Source organism: Sus scrofa, chromosome 5, assembly GCF_000003025.6.
Source record: "Sus scrofa isolate TJ Tabasco breed Duroc chromosome 5, Sscrofa11.1, whole genome shotgun sequence".
NCBI lineage: Eukaryota > Metazoa > Chordata > Mammalia > Artiodactyla > Suidae > Sus > Sus scrofa.
Window position 1 is genome coordinate 28,246,985 of NC_010447.5, and position 19,067 is coordinate 28,266,051.

Sequence of the window (19,067 nt, forward strand, 5' to 3'; positions counted from 1 at the left end):
GAATTACATTCACAATGTTGTGCCATTACCCACCTCTTAATTTCTTTAATGGGTTTCTATGTTCATTCACCTGTCAATGCAGCAGACTAGGAATCACATGTTGATCAAAAACTGCAGTGATCCATGCCCTCGTGTGGCCTTCATGAAAAAAGGTGCTGTTTGGGGTTTTTTCCTTTGAGATCAGGTAACAGTGAAGGCATTCTGTACATAGGAAGTTGGGTAGCGTTGAAAGGGTTCCTGGATACCCTTGCAGAGGTCTGGGAGCAGCGATGGGAAGGTGTGGTCTTTCAATGCCCAAGTCTTGAGTCTGTGTCAAGGAGGACCTCAGCGCTCCCGAAGGGGCGGGGCCTAGGGTAGGGAGGAGCCGCAGAGAGGCTTGGGCGGGGCCAGGGGCGGGGCCTGAACCGGGCGAGGGCGGGGCAGAGGAGCGGCGGGCCGGGCCGTTTCTGGTGACGCCCGCCGGCGCCTGGGCCTGCACCGGACGCCGCCAGGGCCGCGGCGCGGAGCGTCCGCTTCAGCTCCGGCCCATCTCCACGGTGGCCTGACGGGAAGCCTCAGTGGGATGCGGCTGACGCGGAAGCGTCTGTGCTCGTTTCTCATCGCCCTGTACTGCCTCTTTTCCCTCTACGCCGCCTACCACGTCTTCTTCGGGGGCCGCCGCCGGACGCCGGCTCCGTCTCTGCGGGGCCTCAGGAAGGGGGCTGTCCCGGCGCGGGAGAGGCGCGGCCGAGGTAGGACACCGGGCAGTGGCCTCCCTCCTCGGCTGCGCGCCCGGACGCGGACGCGCGGCTGCCGGGCGGTGGGGGCCGGGCTAGCAGAGCCGCGTGGCCATCCGACCTGCTCTCTGTCCGGCACTAACCCCCAGGCCCCGGGGTACGCTTTTCCTCGCTCAACTCCAGGTAGCCGGCCCTGGCCTCGGGATTCGGCCCTTGCCCAGATCTAACATGCCCCTCCCACTGGGCTGACAGGTGCGGTCACCTTTAAAACACATCTTAAAAATCAAAGGCGCGCTCACAAAATGTCAGAGGTTGGCGAGAATGCCGCTGGCTTAAAGACATCTGTTTCCATATTGAAACAAAGAGCCTTCTCTAACCCTGCCTTGACTTCAGAAGGCCAGAGAGCTTTATCTCCAAGTTCTTATCCCCTGTTTTGCATTTTGACCTATGGCAGGAGCGGACTCAGGCTTATTTCTCCCTTCTTTCAGAATTTTGCACATACACATCTAAAACTGTTGGACACATAACATGTTCAAGTTAGGCTTTTGTATATAGCTTGCGTTACATATATACAATCTATAAAGAATTGGCACAAGTTAAACTTGTAACTCGCTACACATTACCGTACTCAGTTATCTTATAAGACTTAGAATTTCCTGCCTCGTGTTAATGTTTTATTTCAAGCTCTTTCAGAGTAAAGATTCAGTCAAAATTAAATTCTTATTTCCTTTTTTATTTTGTGTTTAACTTCAAATTCTGTTGCTTTATCTCTGAAAAATCGAAGTTAGGATGTAATTAAACTCCTTAACATCTAATTTAAATAGCTTGAATTTATAGCTGCAGCTGTACCTTGTTGATAACAATTGTTACTCTTTTTGTAGCAGAGCAATCTACTTTGAGAAGTGAAGAATGGAATCCTTGGGAAGGAGATGAAAAAAATGAGCAACAGCAGAGACTTAAAACTAGCCTTCAAATATTAAATAAGTCCACAAAGGGGAAAACAGACTTCCATGTACAAATCTGGGGCAAAGCTGCCATTGGTAAGTTAATGTTTAACACTAAGACTATAAAAAGCACTTTATTAGTATTAAATTCATCTTATTTTAATACATTTATAATTTATTTCATCATCTAAGACATCATGATGCATTTTTTCACTTTTTCTCAATATCCCATTTCCCTTTTCTGTTAAGACAATATCTGTATAAATACAATGCACACATGCACACATATATTCTGTTGTTGGTCTTTAGCAGAGTACAGCTTTATTTGTACATATAAAGAGTGGGTTGTGTAAGTATCATTATGTTAAAATGCCTATGTCAACTGGGTTTTCATGAAACTATGTATTTATTACACACTTAATGCACCAGTATAAGCTATGGCCCCCGCCCTTAATGGCCAAACACATTTGGAAAACATTGAACTGGACAAAGTTAAACAAAGTTCTTTATTTCAGGCCTTTGTCAGAGCCTTTAATATGCCAATGTTCATTGTGAATGTATGAGAAGGGCAGATAGTAAGTAGTTGATTGAACTTGAATGCCCTTAAAAGCATTTTTGCTCTGAGTATCATGAGAGTCTAGTGTTCAATGTATGTAATATGCTCAATTAGAGAATGGAATCCTCAGTGGCAGAAGAGTCAGAAAGAATTTAATGAATTAGAAGGGGCTTTATTTGGCCATTAAACTTGAGTTGGATTTATGGACAGTAAGAGATATGGATTGAAAGTACCAGGTGAAAGGAAACAATAGTAATGCCTGACCTGTGATGTTTCATAAATTCATGGACACCTACATACATATATACAGTCTTGAAGATCACTGCTGATCTGTAAGCTTCCAGTAACTAGACCCAGGCATCCAGTCATCAAGTTCTAGCAACATTTTTCTCTATAAAATCTCTAATATTAATTTCCTTTAAGTTTCCATTTCCCCACTCTAGTTTTTGATTAAATTACTTCTGAACAGGTTTCATGTTTCCAGACTTTTCTCATTTCAAGCCAGTAGGCACAAATGGCCAAATGAGTTTTATCAAACACTGCATTCATCAGCCTATTCTCTAGGCACAGTCATAGTATACCAGTTATGGAACTTCCCATACAAGATGGGAGAAAATGAAAGGAAAATGGAGTTACAGGTTTAAGTGGTTTTGAAGTCCAACCAGGCAAAATCCATTAGGTTTCAAGGGCTGTGTCTCAAAGCTTTACTTCTGGACTTTAAGCTCCACCCTTGGAGTAATCTTTCCATTTTCATGAAGGGTAGCATGTATTTGCAACTCGGTAGTTTTATCAGCCCATTTCCTGCCATTAGGATTTGGGGAGTCCAATAAGCTTATTTCATTTCAACCTCTCTCCCTTTTAGTCCAAGCTGGCAGTGTTTCTGCTAATATAATATTCTTGAGAACCTCATGGGTCTCCTGAGTATGTCACAAAGATTCACTTTACTAGACAAGAGTTCCTTCACAGGTCTTTCCTCCATAATCCCCTGTCTGTCTCCAGTTTCTACTAAGATGGCTAAGAAGATCCGTAAATAAACATCTAATATCTTCAAAAAGCCTTCTCTATGATTGAATATTCTGACCAGGCATTAGTAAAAGGATGTCCACTACATCCTTAGCCTTCTCTCCAGAGCATACTTTTTTGACCGTGAAGCTCCTAATTTTTCACCTCTTTTGCAACCTGAACAGGCTGAGAATTTTCCCAGAACATCAAGTCCTGCCTGGTTCCTTTTCCTTAATGTTTTTTTTCCTTAGTTCCCTCTCTTTTCAACTCTTATTTTAGTGTAATCAGCAAAAAGAAACCAGGCCACAACTTCAACACTTTGCTTAGAAATCTCTTCAGCTAACCATCCAAGTTTATTATTTATAGGTTCTTCTTTCCACATAACTGTGGGACACAATTCAGCTAAATTTTCTTCTGCTATATAGCAAGGATCCCCTTTAGTCTAGTCTCTAGTAACATGTTCCTCATTTCCTTCTGAGCCCTCACCAATAGCATTTTTAGTGTGCATATTTCTACTAACAATAGGTTTATAATGACTTCAGTATGCTCTAAGATGATGTAGGGTTTTTTTCCTACTCTTCTCCTTACTTTCTTCTGAGTTCTCACTAGCTGAATTATTAACATCCATTTTTCTACCTACATTGTTAAAGGCAATCTAATCTAGGCACTCTTTTTGTTTTGGTCTTTTTAGGGCTGCACCCATGGCATATGGAAGTTCCCAGGCTAGGGGTCGAATTGTCCTCAGCCACAGCAACTCGGGATCCGAGCTGCATCTGCGACCTACCCCACAGTTCACAGCAACACCAGATCCTTAACCCACTGAGCAAGGCCAGGGATTGAACCCCCATTCTCATGGACACTATTCAGGTTCGTTACTGCTGAGCCACAATGGGAACTCCTAATCTAGGCATTTTTTAATCACGCTTCTCAGAATTCTTCCAGCCTTTCCCCATTACCCAGTTTCAAAGCCACCTCCAGCTTTTTACGTATTTGTTACAGCAGCACCCCATTTCTAGGTACTATAATCTATAACTACATAGTCATAGTTTCCTTTAGTTGCCATAACCAATTATCGAAAATATAGTGGCTTAAAATAACACATATTTTTAAATTGAGCTATAATTGACATATAACACTATATAAGTTTCAGGTGTACAAGATAATTATTTTATATATGCTGCCAAAGTACCAACACAGTAAGTCTAGTTAACATCCATCACTACACATAGTTTTTTTTCCCTTGTGATGAGAACTTTTAAGATCTACTCTCTTAGCAGCCTTCAAATATGCAGTGCAGTATTATTAACTGTGGTCACCACAAATATCTTACATTTCTGAAGGCAGAAATCTAAAATGTGTCCACAGGCCTATATTCCTTTTTGAGACTCTAGAGGAATATCTGTTTCCCGGCCTTGCACAGCTTCAAGCATTCCTTGATGGCCTGCATTCCTTGACTCATGGCCCCACCTCACTCTGACGTCTGCTTCCTCCTCACACCTCCTTTCCCTTCTTTGACTCTCCTGCCTCCTTCTCATGAGGACACTTGTGATTACACAGGGCCCATCCAGATAATCCAGTGTAGTCTTGCCACCTCAGCATCCTTATCTTAATCACATTTAGAAAGTCTCTTTTCCCAGTAAGTTAACATATTCGCAGGTCCTGGAGATTACATCTTTGGATGTCTTGGCTTGGGGAGGAGCATCATTCAGCCTGCTCTATTTGAGAGGCTTTGCCTGTTTGGCCAAGTCATTAAGCAAAGGGTTTTTTTTTTGTTTGTTTTGTTTTGTTTTTTAATGTGTCTTTTAGTGCCAGGGTATAATGAGAAGAGAACAAAACACATCTTTAATTGAAACTCAAACAGGGTTTCCCGATTCCTCATTGTCTCCAGATTACCTTATTGTATGAGACTGCTGTCCTCCACTCTGGGATTTCACTCAGGTGAAATCATGATAAAACATAGGGGTTGACCTAAGGAGAAAAAATGCAATAGCATTTGTCTGCAGAGGACATCATGCAGTGAAGAGTGCATGTTCAAGTGGAGAGGAGGTAATACCTCCTTGACGTATTGAAAGTATATATATACACACATACACACACACATGAGCTCCTCTGGTTGTCTAAGGCCCCAAATGGTAAATCCACCCCCAGTTTGTTATAATATAGAAACAGTTCTAATCATACAGTAACTTATACTATGATGTAACATTGTATAGGGTGAAATAGGTAATAAATGTCCAGTGATAATTAGTGCTACTCAGATTTAGAGTAAGGGAGTTTATTTTCTTTAAACCACATTTTGCCACACTTTAAACTGACAATTCTCAGTTCTCTCGTACATAAGTTGCCATATTGACAATTTTGCATCCAAAGAACAGGATCTGATTTCCTAGTCAAATGATATAAAATAACAGAACATAAACATCTCACACACCAGAGTGAACCAGGTGGTAAATGTTTTCATTTTTTTTGTTTTTTGAATTACCAGGTTTGTATCTCTGGGAGCATATTTTTGAAGGCTTACTTGAACCCACTGATGTGACAGCTCAGTGGAGAGAAGGAAATTCAGTTGTAGGAAGAACTCATTACAGGTACCAATCATGTAACATTAAACTTTGATGTGATGTTGCTATATAATGTTTTACATTAATACTAGAAGAAAAATCAGAGGAAAATGTATAGAAAATATACCCACTTCAACTTGTGAAGAATGGAGAAATAAATCTCATGAATAGTTATTTATAAAGTTATACCTTAAATACTTTCTTAGAAAATTGGATGTTATAAAATACTGCTTTTTTGGAATCATGTGTCTTCTTCCTTTTAATCAAAATATTTCTGATTATATGGAAAAGTTCATGCTCTAAATTTTATAACATGTGTTTGTTGATAAGCATTTAGCATTGTATATCTTAGGGGATTAATATATAGACAATTTTTTTTTCTTTTTAGGGCTGCACCTGCAGCATATGGAAGTTCCCAGGCTAGGGTCAAATAGGAGCTGCAGCTGCAGGCCTACACCACAGCAACACAGAATCCAAGCCACATCTGCAACCTACACCACAGTTCATGGCAATGCTGGATCCTTAACCCACTGAGCAAGGCCAGGGATTGAACCCACATCCTCATGGACATTAGTAGGGTTCCTTACCACTGAGCCACAGCAGGAACTCCTAAACAAAAATATTTTTTTCTCTTTCACATAATAGATTCATGTATTTTTGTAATATTCATGTGGTAGCAAAGCTATTGTTATTAATTTTGAAATGTTTATTAAAACATTTCATATATGAATTCTATCACAATTTGATAGTATAGATTATTACTTTACTGCAAGGATGCTCACTCTCACTGCTGTTATTCAACATAGTATTGGAAGGCCTAGCCACAGCAATCAGACAAACAAAAGAAATAAAAGGTATCTAATTGGAAGAGAAGAGGTAAAATTGTCACTATAGGCAGATGACATGATACTATATATAGAAAACCCTAAGGACTCAACCCAAAAACTACTCAAACTGATCATGAATTCAGCAACATAGCAGGATACAAGATTAACTCAGAAGTCAGTTGCATTTCTGTATACTAACAATAAATATTAGAAAAGGAATTTAAAAATACAATACCTTTTAAAATCATTCCACAAAAATTAAATACCTAGGTATAAGCCTTACCAAGGAAATGAAAGACTTACATGCTAAGAGCTAATAAAACATTAATCAAGGAAATTAGAGGATTCAAAGAAATTGAAAGATATTCCATGCTCCTGGGTTGGAAGAATTAATATCATAAAGATATCCATACTACCCAAAGCAATCTATAGATTCAGTGCAGTCCCTATCAAATTACCCATGACATTTTTCACAGAACTAGAACAAAAATTTGTATGGAATCACAAAAGACCCAGAATTGCCAAAACAATTCTGAGGGACAAAAACCAAGCAGAAGGCGTAACTCTTAGACTTCAGTCGATATTGCAAAGCAACCATAATCAAGGCAGCATGGTACTGGTACCAAAACAGACATACAGACCAATGGGAACAGAAGAGAGAACGCAGAAATAAACCCAGACACCTATGGTCAATGAATCTTTGACAAAGGAAGCAAGATTATAAAATGGGAAAAAAGCAGTCTTTTCAGCAAGTGGTTCTGGGAAAACTGGACAGCTGCATCTGTGAAACTGGAACACCCTCACACCATGCACAGAAGTAAACTCAAAATGTTTTAAAGACGTAAACGTAAGACAAGACACCATCAAGCTTCTGGAAGAGAACATAGGCAAAAACATTCTGTGATGTCAACAGTACAAATGTTTTCTTAGGTCAAACTCCCAAGGCGACAGAAATAAAACCAAAAATAAACCAATGGGACCTAATCAAACTGACAAGCTTTTGCACAGCAGAGGAAACCATTAAAAAAAAAAAAACCTTCAGAATGGGGAAAAAATAGTTTAAAATGATGCAACTGAGAAGGGCTTCATCTCTAAATTATACAAACATATACAACTCTACAGCAAAAAAACAACCCAATTGAAAAATGGGCAAAAGATCTGAATAGATTATTTCTCCAATTTTCAGAAATTTGTTTTAGATTTGATAAAATCAGTGTGTTGTTAAGACTTTTTTTGCACTCTCATTTTTATAAAACTTTTTGTGTGTATTTTCTGAAGATTTTTAAATAGAATTAAAGTCATTTTTGAAAAGTGATAATGAAAGAATGGTATTTTCCATTATATTTTGCTTTCTTATTGAAATAAAAGACAAAAAATTATTTTAAAATGCTTATTTCATCTAACAATGGTATTATTAATGAAAAAAATATGAACCAAAGATTGTGGTTTCCATTAGAATTCCATTTATTTCCCACAGAAATCAAGAGGAAGAGTTAATTTCGATTTCGTTTTTTTCACTGTTCTTTTAATTCTTTATTTGCCGAATGCACACATGGAAAGCAATTTTATTGCATATATCATTTCAAAGTAATTATTCTGGAAAAGTAAACAGGTTTTTAAATCATCATTGGTAATGATTATTTTTCAGTTTATCTCCAGGTTTCTGTTGATCTAATCCCATTCAAGAATTTATACATAATCCTAAACTTAGAATAGTTGGATTTAGGTGCTTGAAAGTAAATGTGTATTATGCATATTAATTTAACATTTTGCTGTTTGAAAAGTAAATGTGTTATGACTGTTAGTCTAGTAGGTCTACCCACAATATATAGAATTTTCAGAAAAATTATTTTAAATTCATAGAGAAGTTAACATACAGGATTGCTGTAATGATATCAAAGGATTTATGCAAATAAGCATTAATTCCTAACTAAAAAAAAAAAACTATCTTCCTGTTCCCTTCTAAAATTTTTATCTGAGTTTTGTTTTTTTTGTTTTGTTTTGTTTTGTTTTTGGTGATGCGCACAGCATGCAGAAGTTCCCCAGCCAGGGGTCAAACTCATGCCACAGCAGCAACCAAGCCACTGCAGTGACAACACCAAATCTTTAATCCTACTGTGCCACAGGAGTACTCCCTGAGATTTTATATTATGATTAAATAGCAATTCTATTTCCATTTAGGATTTAAGAGAACTGAGTATTCAAGGAAGTTCACTATTGTAGGAGAGTTTTTATACAGCTTATTAAAGTTTTAGGCTTATGGACAGTAGCATACATAATTTATCCAAAATTAATAAATTTTTATGAAATTGCAAGTTTGAGTTGAATCAGGCTACATGGCTCCTAACTTAAGTGTTTCAATGAATTCATTTTTATTTGACCAATAGTGAATTAGAAGTAATGGCTCATATTGAACATATTGAAAGAGTTTCTAAATACTATCAAGATCCTTTAAATAAGCATACATATATTCTATTTAAATAAACCTTTAAGTTCACAAAGAGCTTACTTATATCATTAATTTTAACTTCACAGCAGTTCTGAGGCAGTAAATAGAAAGGATATCATCACTATTCCAGGGTTGATCAGGTTCCTGAATTCTGATTCTTATCAGCTCCTAGGGCCAAATAATATAATCCAGAATATTAAGTAAATAACTCAGAATGGAAATAGAACTATCAGTCAGTCCATGTGCTTATATTGGCTTGACCAGCACATTTTTTCCATATAGGCAGGCTACAAGTGATACCCAAATATTCAAGAGTTGTTTGATTAAATATGGAACCCAACTATGGGATTTAACCATATGTAACACTTCCTAATCTATATATCTCAGAAGGGAAGAAATGAAATGATTCCATATTCACCACTGAGTCAGTTCCATACGTAGTGTGTGTTCAGGATATGAGTAAACGAATTCAACTGGGGCTCTCAAATATGAATAAATGAATACATATAGGGCAGACGGACCTTGGGAGTGATGAAGTCTGTCACCTCTGGGCAGTGCATCTCAGTTAAAAGCACAGACTCTGGAGCCAGAATATCTCCAGCCCAGCTTTACCTCTTCTTAGTTGTCTGACCTTGGGCATGTTTTTTAACCTCTCTGTGCCTTGATTTCCTTGAGTTTAAAATAAGAAAATAATAGTTTCATTAGACTGTTTTCAAGATTTAGTGCATTAATACATTGCTTAGACCAGTGTATGGCACATGGTAATCACTATAGAAGACTTGTTACTAGTTTTATTATTTTTCACTAAGCAACATCTCCCAACTTTTCAGTTCTCCTTTTTCTGTGTTTCCATTACTGTTATCTCTGCATCAATTATCTTTCCATCACATACCTCCCAACAAGTACCTTATTGCGACATTTTTTTATATTAATGTGTTCAGTTAGGTTACAAGCTAGCATGGGACCCATTCTATCTCTTGAAGGAACTTTACCTCTCTACTCACATCCATCATATGTCCATCAAATGTTCATTTATAGTTTAATTTCATAGGACAACTTTATTTTTAATTTCTTAGGAAGAATCTTCTGCTCATCATGATCTTTTTGTTTTGTTTTATTTTGTTTGCTTTTTTAGGACCACACTCATGGCATATAGAAGTTCTCAGGTTAGGGGTTGAATCAGAGCTACAGCTACCAGCCACAGACACACAGACACAGCCACATCAGATCCGAGTGACATCTGCAACCTATACCACAGCTCACGGCAATGCCAGATCCTTAACCCACTGAGCAAGGCCAGGGACCAAACCCGCAACCTCATGGTTCCTCGTCAGATTTGTTTCCACTGAGCCATGAAGGGAACTCCTCATCATGATTTTTGCTAATGCCTAAAAGACTGCCTTCAGAATCCTGTAATGTCCATGTACAGGCATTATCATCTGATAAGTAAATGTCTACCTGTTTGATAAAACAAAAGCCAGATGCTAAATTACTTAATTCATTGTTATTTATATTCAATTATGATATTTTCAGTGATCATCTGCTCCTTATGAAAAAGTTAAAATTATCTCTAGAATAACAATAGAATAAAATATATGTGATCCTATTTTTAGAATTTCCAGATATTAGTGTTATAAGAAGTTAGTAAGCTTGCTACTCATTACAGTGAGTGAAAGCTTTTATAGATAATATTAATGGTTACGCTATATTTAAGTCATATACTGGACCATGGATCAATACAGATCTCAAATTTTTCGTTGGTAAACAAAGACAATTCAGTTACTTTTTCATAATGCCCTTTCTCCCACTCCAGCCAAGCTAGTATGAGGGTGGGAACATTCCATCATAAACACTGAACTGGGAAGATGTAGAGTCATGGCAGTTATGCTGGCCACAGAAATGGATGGATCGCAGCAGCTGTTTAAAAGTAAGAGGCATTCATGAGTTCAGTACACCTATTTTATAAAACTGATTTTTTCTAAAACTATTTATTAACCAAAAATGATATAGAATTCAGTAACTGGGAGCCATGTGGACTGTTCAGCTTTTGCGCTTACTCTTTATCAAGGCATTGGCCAGGCTCTTAGCTGGCAAATTCTAAACTCTTATAACTCAATATAACAATAGTGTGTCTGTACATAGCATTTATTCAGTAGCATGTGTTGAATATATTAAAAAATAAACAATAATTATATTGGATTCTAAAAAATATGTTTTGTTTCCATTCAGCTTAGAACTCAATATTTGAATTATTTCTCTGGGAATCATTTTTTAAGTATTGAAAGTACTTCATGGGCAGGAAGTTTTTAACTGAGCCAAGCAGAAAAAGAATAAATACTAAAAATTAGAAACTCTAGTGTATGCTAAGAAATCTTGAAGAGCAAGTCACTGTTTTAAAATTCTATATATGAGCTCCTTAAATATGTTCATTCTTCAATTAATGGATATTTGTGATTAATGATTGAATAATAACTTTAGGATCCTAAAACACATCTTTCATCATGCATGAATATACTATAATATCTCATATAAGCCCTACTTTATATAATGTGTAGCTAGAAAGTTACAATTAAATTGAATTTTTGTAACTTGATTCATATTTTAAATGCAGTAGGAGAACTTAGATAAGTTGATAAAGTAAATAACTCCCTTAAAGAGAATTACGACTTATGCAAAATTTACTGAGAACCTGCTACTTAGTTCACACTAGGCTCTGAGGGTTTCAAAGTGAAAAAAATACTTTTCCCTAGCCTCAGGGAGTTCACACACTAATGGCTGAGATAAACACATAAATAATTTTCATATCCTTTATGAAGCATCATGATGAGTATATACATCATTGTTAGTTGTTAGGGAAGGCCACCAACTCGGTATGAGTAGAGTTGGGGGTAGTTGACCCATCAAGTCTTAGAGGAGGTGATAGCTGAGTTGAGTCTTAAAAGATTAATAGGATTTATCAAGGCAATGAGAGGACAGATTATATTCCCAGCAGAGGCAATATCAGGACCTAAGAATTAATAAACAGCTTGGTTTGTGCATAGAATTGCAACGCATTTGGAATCCTTAGAGTGTGAAGATGGGGTAGGGTAGCTGATAGTGAGGATGTAAGGCAAGGTCCAGATCATGGTGGACCTTATGTGTGCCCCATTAAAGCTCTTGGGCTTTATTTTTGGTCAATGAAAAGCAACTGAAGATCATTAAGCTAGATAGTGGTTTTGTCATGTATGTTTTTTGTAGAGGTGTCTCTAGTAGCTATGTGGAAAAATGATTTGAAGGAGATAACCAAAGGCAGACAGACCAGGAAACTGCATTAGAAAACTATAAGTATCCAGCAGAGGTATAATTAAGGGATGAAATTTGGTAGTGATATTGGGGCAGAGCTAGGAATTCAAGAAATTTGGGGATAAAACTATCAGAATTTAAGAATTATTAAAAAAAAAAATAATAGGAGTTCCCTTCATGGCTCAGTGGTTAATGAACCTGACCAGGATCCATGAAGATAAGGGTTTGATTCCTGGCCTCATGCAGTAGGTTAAGGATCTGGCATTGCTGTGAGCTGTGGTATAGGTCACAGACAAGTCTTGGATCCCTCGTTGCTGTGGCTGTGGTGTAGGCCGGCAGCTGTAGCTCCAGTTCGACCCCTAGCCTGGGAACCTCCATATGCCATGAGTGCGGCCCTAAAATGCAAAAAAAAAAGAATTATTAGATGAAAGCAAGAACCAAATGTGACAATTCCCTGGTTTCTCATTGCAAGACTGGGTAACTAGTATGTGTTCAAGGTTGAAAATACAGGAGAGATAAGAGCAAGTTTGTCCACTCTTCTCTAGCCCACTACAAACACCTGTCTAACCTCCTCTTTCTCAGCAGACACCCCTGCCTCTGTATCTTCAAGAATATCCATAAATACCTCCCTTAACTGATTCCTCTAATATTTACCTACATCATCGCTATGTGATCCTTCACCAACCTTTCTTTCCTCAGCTCTCACAATGAGGTGATTTCCCTGATCCAATATTAACCCTCTCTACCCATTCATCCCTCTGCCTCTTCTAAGACTTTGCTCCATTGGTTACTTCCTTGTTGTCCTTTATCTTCAACCTTTCACTCATCATTGCTTTCTCACCTTCTCATCCAACCTTTCGGAAGAATTGTCTACACTCACTATCCCTACTTACTTCTTAATGTCCTTTGCTTCTCATTCACTTCTCAACCCACTGCAGTTTGACTAACATACCTCCCAGAACACACACACACACCCATCTGAATTTTATGGGATTTTTTTTTTTAACTCCAAAGTTTCTTTACCTAAATCTGTACTTCCCAAACTGTATACTATAGCACCCTGGAGCACCACAAATTATTTTAAATATTTGTGCGGATCACAGTTGCACTGCACATCTGCAAATGCCATGCAAACTACTAGCTTGAAGGGTTCACAGTTTCAATATTAGATCACGCTACGTCCATTTTAGAGATGTCATACCTTTGTGTATCCAGGTTTCCCATGGCTGCTGTGATAAAATCCAAGTACTATGCAAAAATCAAAGTGGAACAGGCAGTGAGCGTGACAGTGTCCCTCTGATTCCAAGGTTTGAAAAGTTGTGCAGTGCCCAGCTTGTGCACACAACCCATTATTAGGTATGTGTGGTTAGTTAAGAAGGAAATAGGAATTATTTTTCCTTCAGTGTGTGTTATTTTTTAAGTGGCTTCTAAGCTCTTAGGACATAAATACTTGGACCCAATGACTTAAAAAACTGAACCATTACTCATTTCTTTGGTTTAGTGGACACTGAAAAAATTACTAAAACACTGGAAGTCCTGGGAACCAAGAAAACTTGATCTTTACCTTAACCCCACAGCACTAACTGCAGGGCTTTCACTATTGCTTGACCATGGCCTTGAGGTTTGGAAAACCAATTAGAGCATAACTGCTGACGCAGGAATGTAAGAGTATTCTACAAATGGGGAGCCGTGGAGATTCCAAGATGGGCCAGATATGCCCTGAATGAATCATACTTTCGTTAATTTGTGTAGATCAATAAAAGTAGAAATATTCCTGCCTGTAATTCTAAAGGAGAAATAATATGTTCATGTACTACCAGTAATAAATATTTTAAACTTTGCTATCATCATCATTTCTAAAGTGTTTTCTGGCCCCTCAGATTCTGCAGATTCTCTGAAATTACTAAATTATCACCGAGTCATTTGGTATCTTCAATGCTAGATCCTGTCCAAGGCAAACTCAAAGCACAGTTCTGAATCCCGTAGCTTATTATCATTGTAGAATAATGTCATAGAATTTTTGTGGTACATACATACACAAAATATATATTTATGTTTGTGTTTTAACTAATATCTGCTAATTTGAGCACTTGTTAACCATAGTGTCATGGGAACAACTTAAGCTCTAAAGTTAGGCAGATCTTGATTCAAAACTCAATGTTGCCATCACAGTTTGTGCAACTTAAGCCTGATTTTCCAAATGCAAAATGGAGGACTAACATCCCCTGCAGAGTTGTTGTGGAGGTTAAATGATAACGGGTGCAGGGTGCCTGTGTATCATGTATATAAATGGCATTTAATAAATGTTAGTTTTTAGCCCCCCATAATATTAAGCAATAAAATGAGGATTTCAGCATATTTGTACTACAGATTAAAAGATTCTAGCAAGTTATAAAGAAATGGTTGAGCAGATTGCAAAGAATCCATAACCACTGTGACTAATTTTGCAATAGGTTAAAAGGTATTTTTACATTAATACATATTAGTTTAAGATATTTCAATAGTATTGGTTGTTTGAAGAAGCAAATAATATGAAAAATGTGAGTTATGAAATGTATCTGTTCCTTTTATGACATTTTTTAAAAATAGCTTAAAGATCAGAGAGTAATACAATAGATTCCCATTTACCCACCACCCAGAACTAAAAAATTCTCACTGTCATATTTGCTTCAGATATTTAACTTTCTTCTTAAAAGAATTAAATATGTCCAATAAAGGCAACACTCTCTTTGTATTATTCTCCAGGCCCTTTTCTCTTCTTTCCTCCTCAAAGGCAACTACGATCATGAATTCCTTGTATATCTTCCCATTCAATTTTTTGTATTTACACTGTTTTTCCTCTCAGCAAAGCATTTTTTTTAATACCAGATACTAGTTTATTTTTTATTTTTTAACTCAGTGAATTTTATTACATTTATTGTTGTACAACGGTCATCACAACCCAATTTTGTAGCATTTCCATCTCAAACCCACAGCCCATCCCCCCCATCACCAAACCTGTCTCCTTTGGAAACCATAAGTTTTTCAAAGTCTGTGAGTCAGTATCTGTTCTGCAAAAAGTTCATTGTGTCCCTTATTTAGATTCTATATGTAAGTGATAGCATATGATGTTGGTGTCTCATTGTCTGACTGACTTCACTTAGCATGATAATTTCTAGGTCCATCCATGTTGCTGCAAATGCCCTTATTTCTTTCCTTTTATGGCTGAGTAATATTCCATTGTGTATATGTACCACTTCTTTATGCACTCCTCTGTTGTGGACATTTAGGTTGCTTCCATGGCTTAGCTATTGTATATAGTGCTGCAATGAACATTGGAGTACATGTATCTTTTTGAGTTATGGTTTTCTCTGGACAGATGCCCAGGAGTGGGATTGCTGGATCAAATGGTAATTCTATTTTTAGTGTTTTGAGGAATCTCCATACTGTTTTCCATAGTGGTTGCACCAATTTACATTCCCACCAACAGTGTAAGAGGGTTTCCTTTTCTCCACACCCTCTCCAGCATTTATTGTTTGTAGACTTTTGGATGATAGCTATTCTTGCCGGTGTAAGGTGGTACCTCATAGTAGTTTTGATTTGCATTTCTCTACTAATTAGTGATGTTGAACATATTTTCATGTACTTTTTGGCCATCTGTATGTCCTCTTTGGAGAATTGTCTGTTTAGATCTTCTATCCATGTTTTGACGGAGTTGTTGGTTTTCTTGGAATTGAGCTGTAGGAGGTGTTTATAAATTTTGGACATTAATCCCTTGTCAGTCGCTTCATTTGCAAATATTTTCTCCCATTCTGTGGGTTGTCTTTTTGTTTTGTTTAGAGTTTCCTTTGCTATGCAGAAACTTTTAAGTTTAATTAGGCCCCATTTGTTTATTTTTATTTTTAATGTCATTACTCTAGGAGGTGGATCTGAGAAGATACTGCTGTGGTTTATGTCAGAGAGGATTCGGCCTTTGTTTTCCTCTAAGAGTTTTATAGTATCTGGTCTTATATTTAGGTCTTTAATCCATTTGAGTTTATTTTTGTGTATGGTGTTAGGGAGTGTTCTAATTTCATTCTTTTCCATGTGGCTGTCCAGTTTTCCCAGCACCATTTATTGAAGGGACTGTCTTTTCTCCACAGTATATTCTTCCCTCCTTTGTCATAGATTGGTTGACTGTGGGTGCGTGGGTTTAACTCTGGGCTTTCTTTCCTGTTCCACTGATCTATATTTATGTTTTTGTTTTATAATTATACTTTTACTAGATATATAAGCATAAATTTTTCCCCCTGTAATTACTTTCAGATTTGCATGTAATTATGATATGTGTTCTGCAGCTTGCTTTTTCCCTTAACATTATATTTTTGAGATTTAACCTTCATTGAATGTTTATAATGCCATCCTCCATTTCTCAATTTATCAGCAATTTGTCATCCATTGATTCAGATACTTCATTCAGATGAAGAGCAGGAATAGCAGCTCACACCATAAAAGGGTTGGGAACTACTGACTTAAATATCTTTCTGTAAGTTCAAGACAGTGATTTTAAAAAGTTACCACATTTCTTATTATCAAATGCAAGTTGATCTCTCTACAGCCAAAGCTTTCCATTAATCCACATCTATGTCCTATCTTTCAAACTTGTTCGAAAAAACGTGTCATAGAAATTATTTTTAGAAATAATATGAATTAAGTCTCATTATGTATTTTATATAAAATGATTTAAAACTTCTAGTACCAAATACTGTTGTTTTTGTTTGTTTGTTTGTTTGACTCTTACTTTTGTTTTATTTTTAATAGCTTCATCACTGGTCCAGCTGTGGTCCCAGGCTACTTTTCTGTTGATGTGAATAACGTGATACTCATTTTAAATGGGAGAGAAAAAGCAAAGGTCTTTTATGCCACCCAGTGGTTACTTTATGCACAAAATTTAGTGCAAACTCAAAAACTCCAGCATCTGTCTGTTGTTTTGCTTGGAAATGAACATTGTAATAATGAATGGATAAACCAGTTCCTCAAAAGAAATGGAGGCTCTGTGGAACTACTTTTCGTAGTATATGACAGCCCCTGGATTAATGACATGGATGTTTTTCAGTGGCCTTTAGGAGTAGCAACGTAAGTACAGACTTTTATTGTATGTTTCTAGACTCTTAACCTGAATTTCTATTATCAGGAAGATTGTGTTTTAAATTTGTAATACATGTAGTTCTTCTGAGCTCATTGAGGCCACATAAATTCTTTTCTATGGGAAAACAGTATGGTTGGGTAATAATGATGCTTTTAGAGTATTTTAGCCTTTTATGAGAAGACCAGATGAGTTAGTGGTTTTTTTTTTTTAATTTTTTTTTTTTTAGGGCCACAGATGAGGCATATGGAAGTTCTCAGACTAGGGGTCAAATCAGAGCTGCGGCTGCCAGCCTAGACCACAGTAACCCCAAATCCAGGCCGCATCTGCAACTACGCTACAGTTTGCAGCAGTGCCAAATCTTTAACCCACTGAGTGAGGCCAGGGATCAAACTCACATCCTCATGGATACTAGTTGGTTTTGTTTCTGCTGAACCACAATGGGAACTCTTTTTTTTTTTTTTGGATGGCCACACCCAAAGTATATGGAAGTTCTGAGCTGTAGCTGCAACCTATGATCTCCACTGCAGCTCTGGCAAAGCCAGACCCTTTAACCCACTGTGCTGGGCCAGGGATCAGCTCCATGCCTCTGCAGTGACCCAAGCTGCTGTAATCCAAACCTTATCCCACTGCACCACAGCAGGAACTCCAGAGTTATTTTTTTTTAAACCCCAAAGCATAGGATAAATGTTCAAGCTTATCATTAGTGCCTGATATATAGCTGTGGGTGGGAGTCAGACCTTCTTTAAAAAGTTAGAGAACAGATAGGTAGGTAGGTAGATATAGTATATAGATATAGTCATATAGATGTATAGTTTTTTTTCATTTTGGGGGCTTTTTTTGGGGGGGTTGGGGTTTTTTGTTTGTTTGCTTTTTAGTGCTGCATCATGGTATATGGAGGTTCCCAGGCTAAGGGTCTAATCAGAGCCATAGCTGCCAGGCACAGCCACAGTCATGCCAGATCCGAGCCACATCTGGGACCCACATCACAGCTCATGGCAGTGCCGGATCCTTAACCCACTGAGCAAGGCCAGGGATCGAACCTGCAACCTCATGGTTCCTAGTTGAAGTCTTTTCCACTGCACCACAGTGGAAACTCTGATGTATTGATTTTCTTTAAATCCTTATTTTAGGCCATTCAAGAGCACACTGATTTTTGAGTTTGAGGGGATTATAATATGCTCATGTCTGCCACTAAGCCTGGTTGAATTTGTGCAGATCTCTTCCATGAAAAGAAAGGTTAATTAAGTAATATGTGATCTATACAAAAGTCTATAAAATGGAAAACTTGTTTTTTATTGTTCTGTCAATAAAGGGCCTCTGAGTAACAGGTTGACTTTAAGTTGCCACTAGTGCATAAATTTCCTGATGGCAGGGATTTTTGTCTCTTTTGTTTTTACTACTTTATCTGTAGAGCCTAAAACAGTGCCTGCACAGAGTAGACACTCAATGAACATTTGTTGAATGGATGGATTATGAAACAGCTCACTAAAATGATGTTTGAATCAGATATTCATCATTCATTATTTTATCACTGATTATAAGATGTGGCCTTAGACTGCTGCCCAGTTGTCTACACAAATATCACAAGGGAAGTACATTAATAAGATAATATTCACTGGCCTT

The 19,067-nt window shown here is 37.5% G+C and overlaps 1 protein-coding gene across 3 annotated transcripts in view; it reads left to right on the top strand.

The window, feature by feature from the left end:
* Positions 425 to 19,067, top strand: part of TMEM5 (transmembrane protein 5) — a 28,868-nt gene continuing 10,225 nt past the window's right edge. Inside the window, exons 1-4 of one of the 3 annotated variants that reach the window (XM_005663949.3) lie at positions 425 to 731; positions 1,601 to 1,756; positions 5,704 to 5,806; positions 17,117 to 17,431. In XM_005663949.3, the coding sequence (XP_005664006.1) occupies positions 563 to 731; positions 1,601 to 1,756; positions 5,704 to 5,806; positions 17,117 to 17,431 (743 nt within the window). In that variant the 5' untranslated portion in view covers positions 425 to 562. Of the gene's footprint in view, positions 732 to 847; positions 969 to 1,597; positions 1,757 to 5,703; positions 5,807 to 17,116; positions 17,432 to 19,067 lie in introns of those variants that run through there. The other 2 variants (XM_001926980.6, XM_005663950.3) reach the window with 2 other exon arrangements.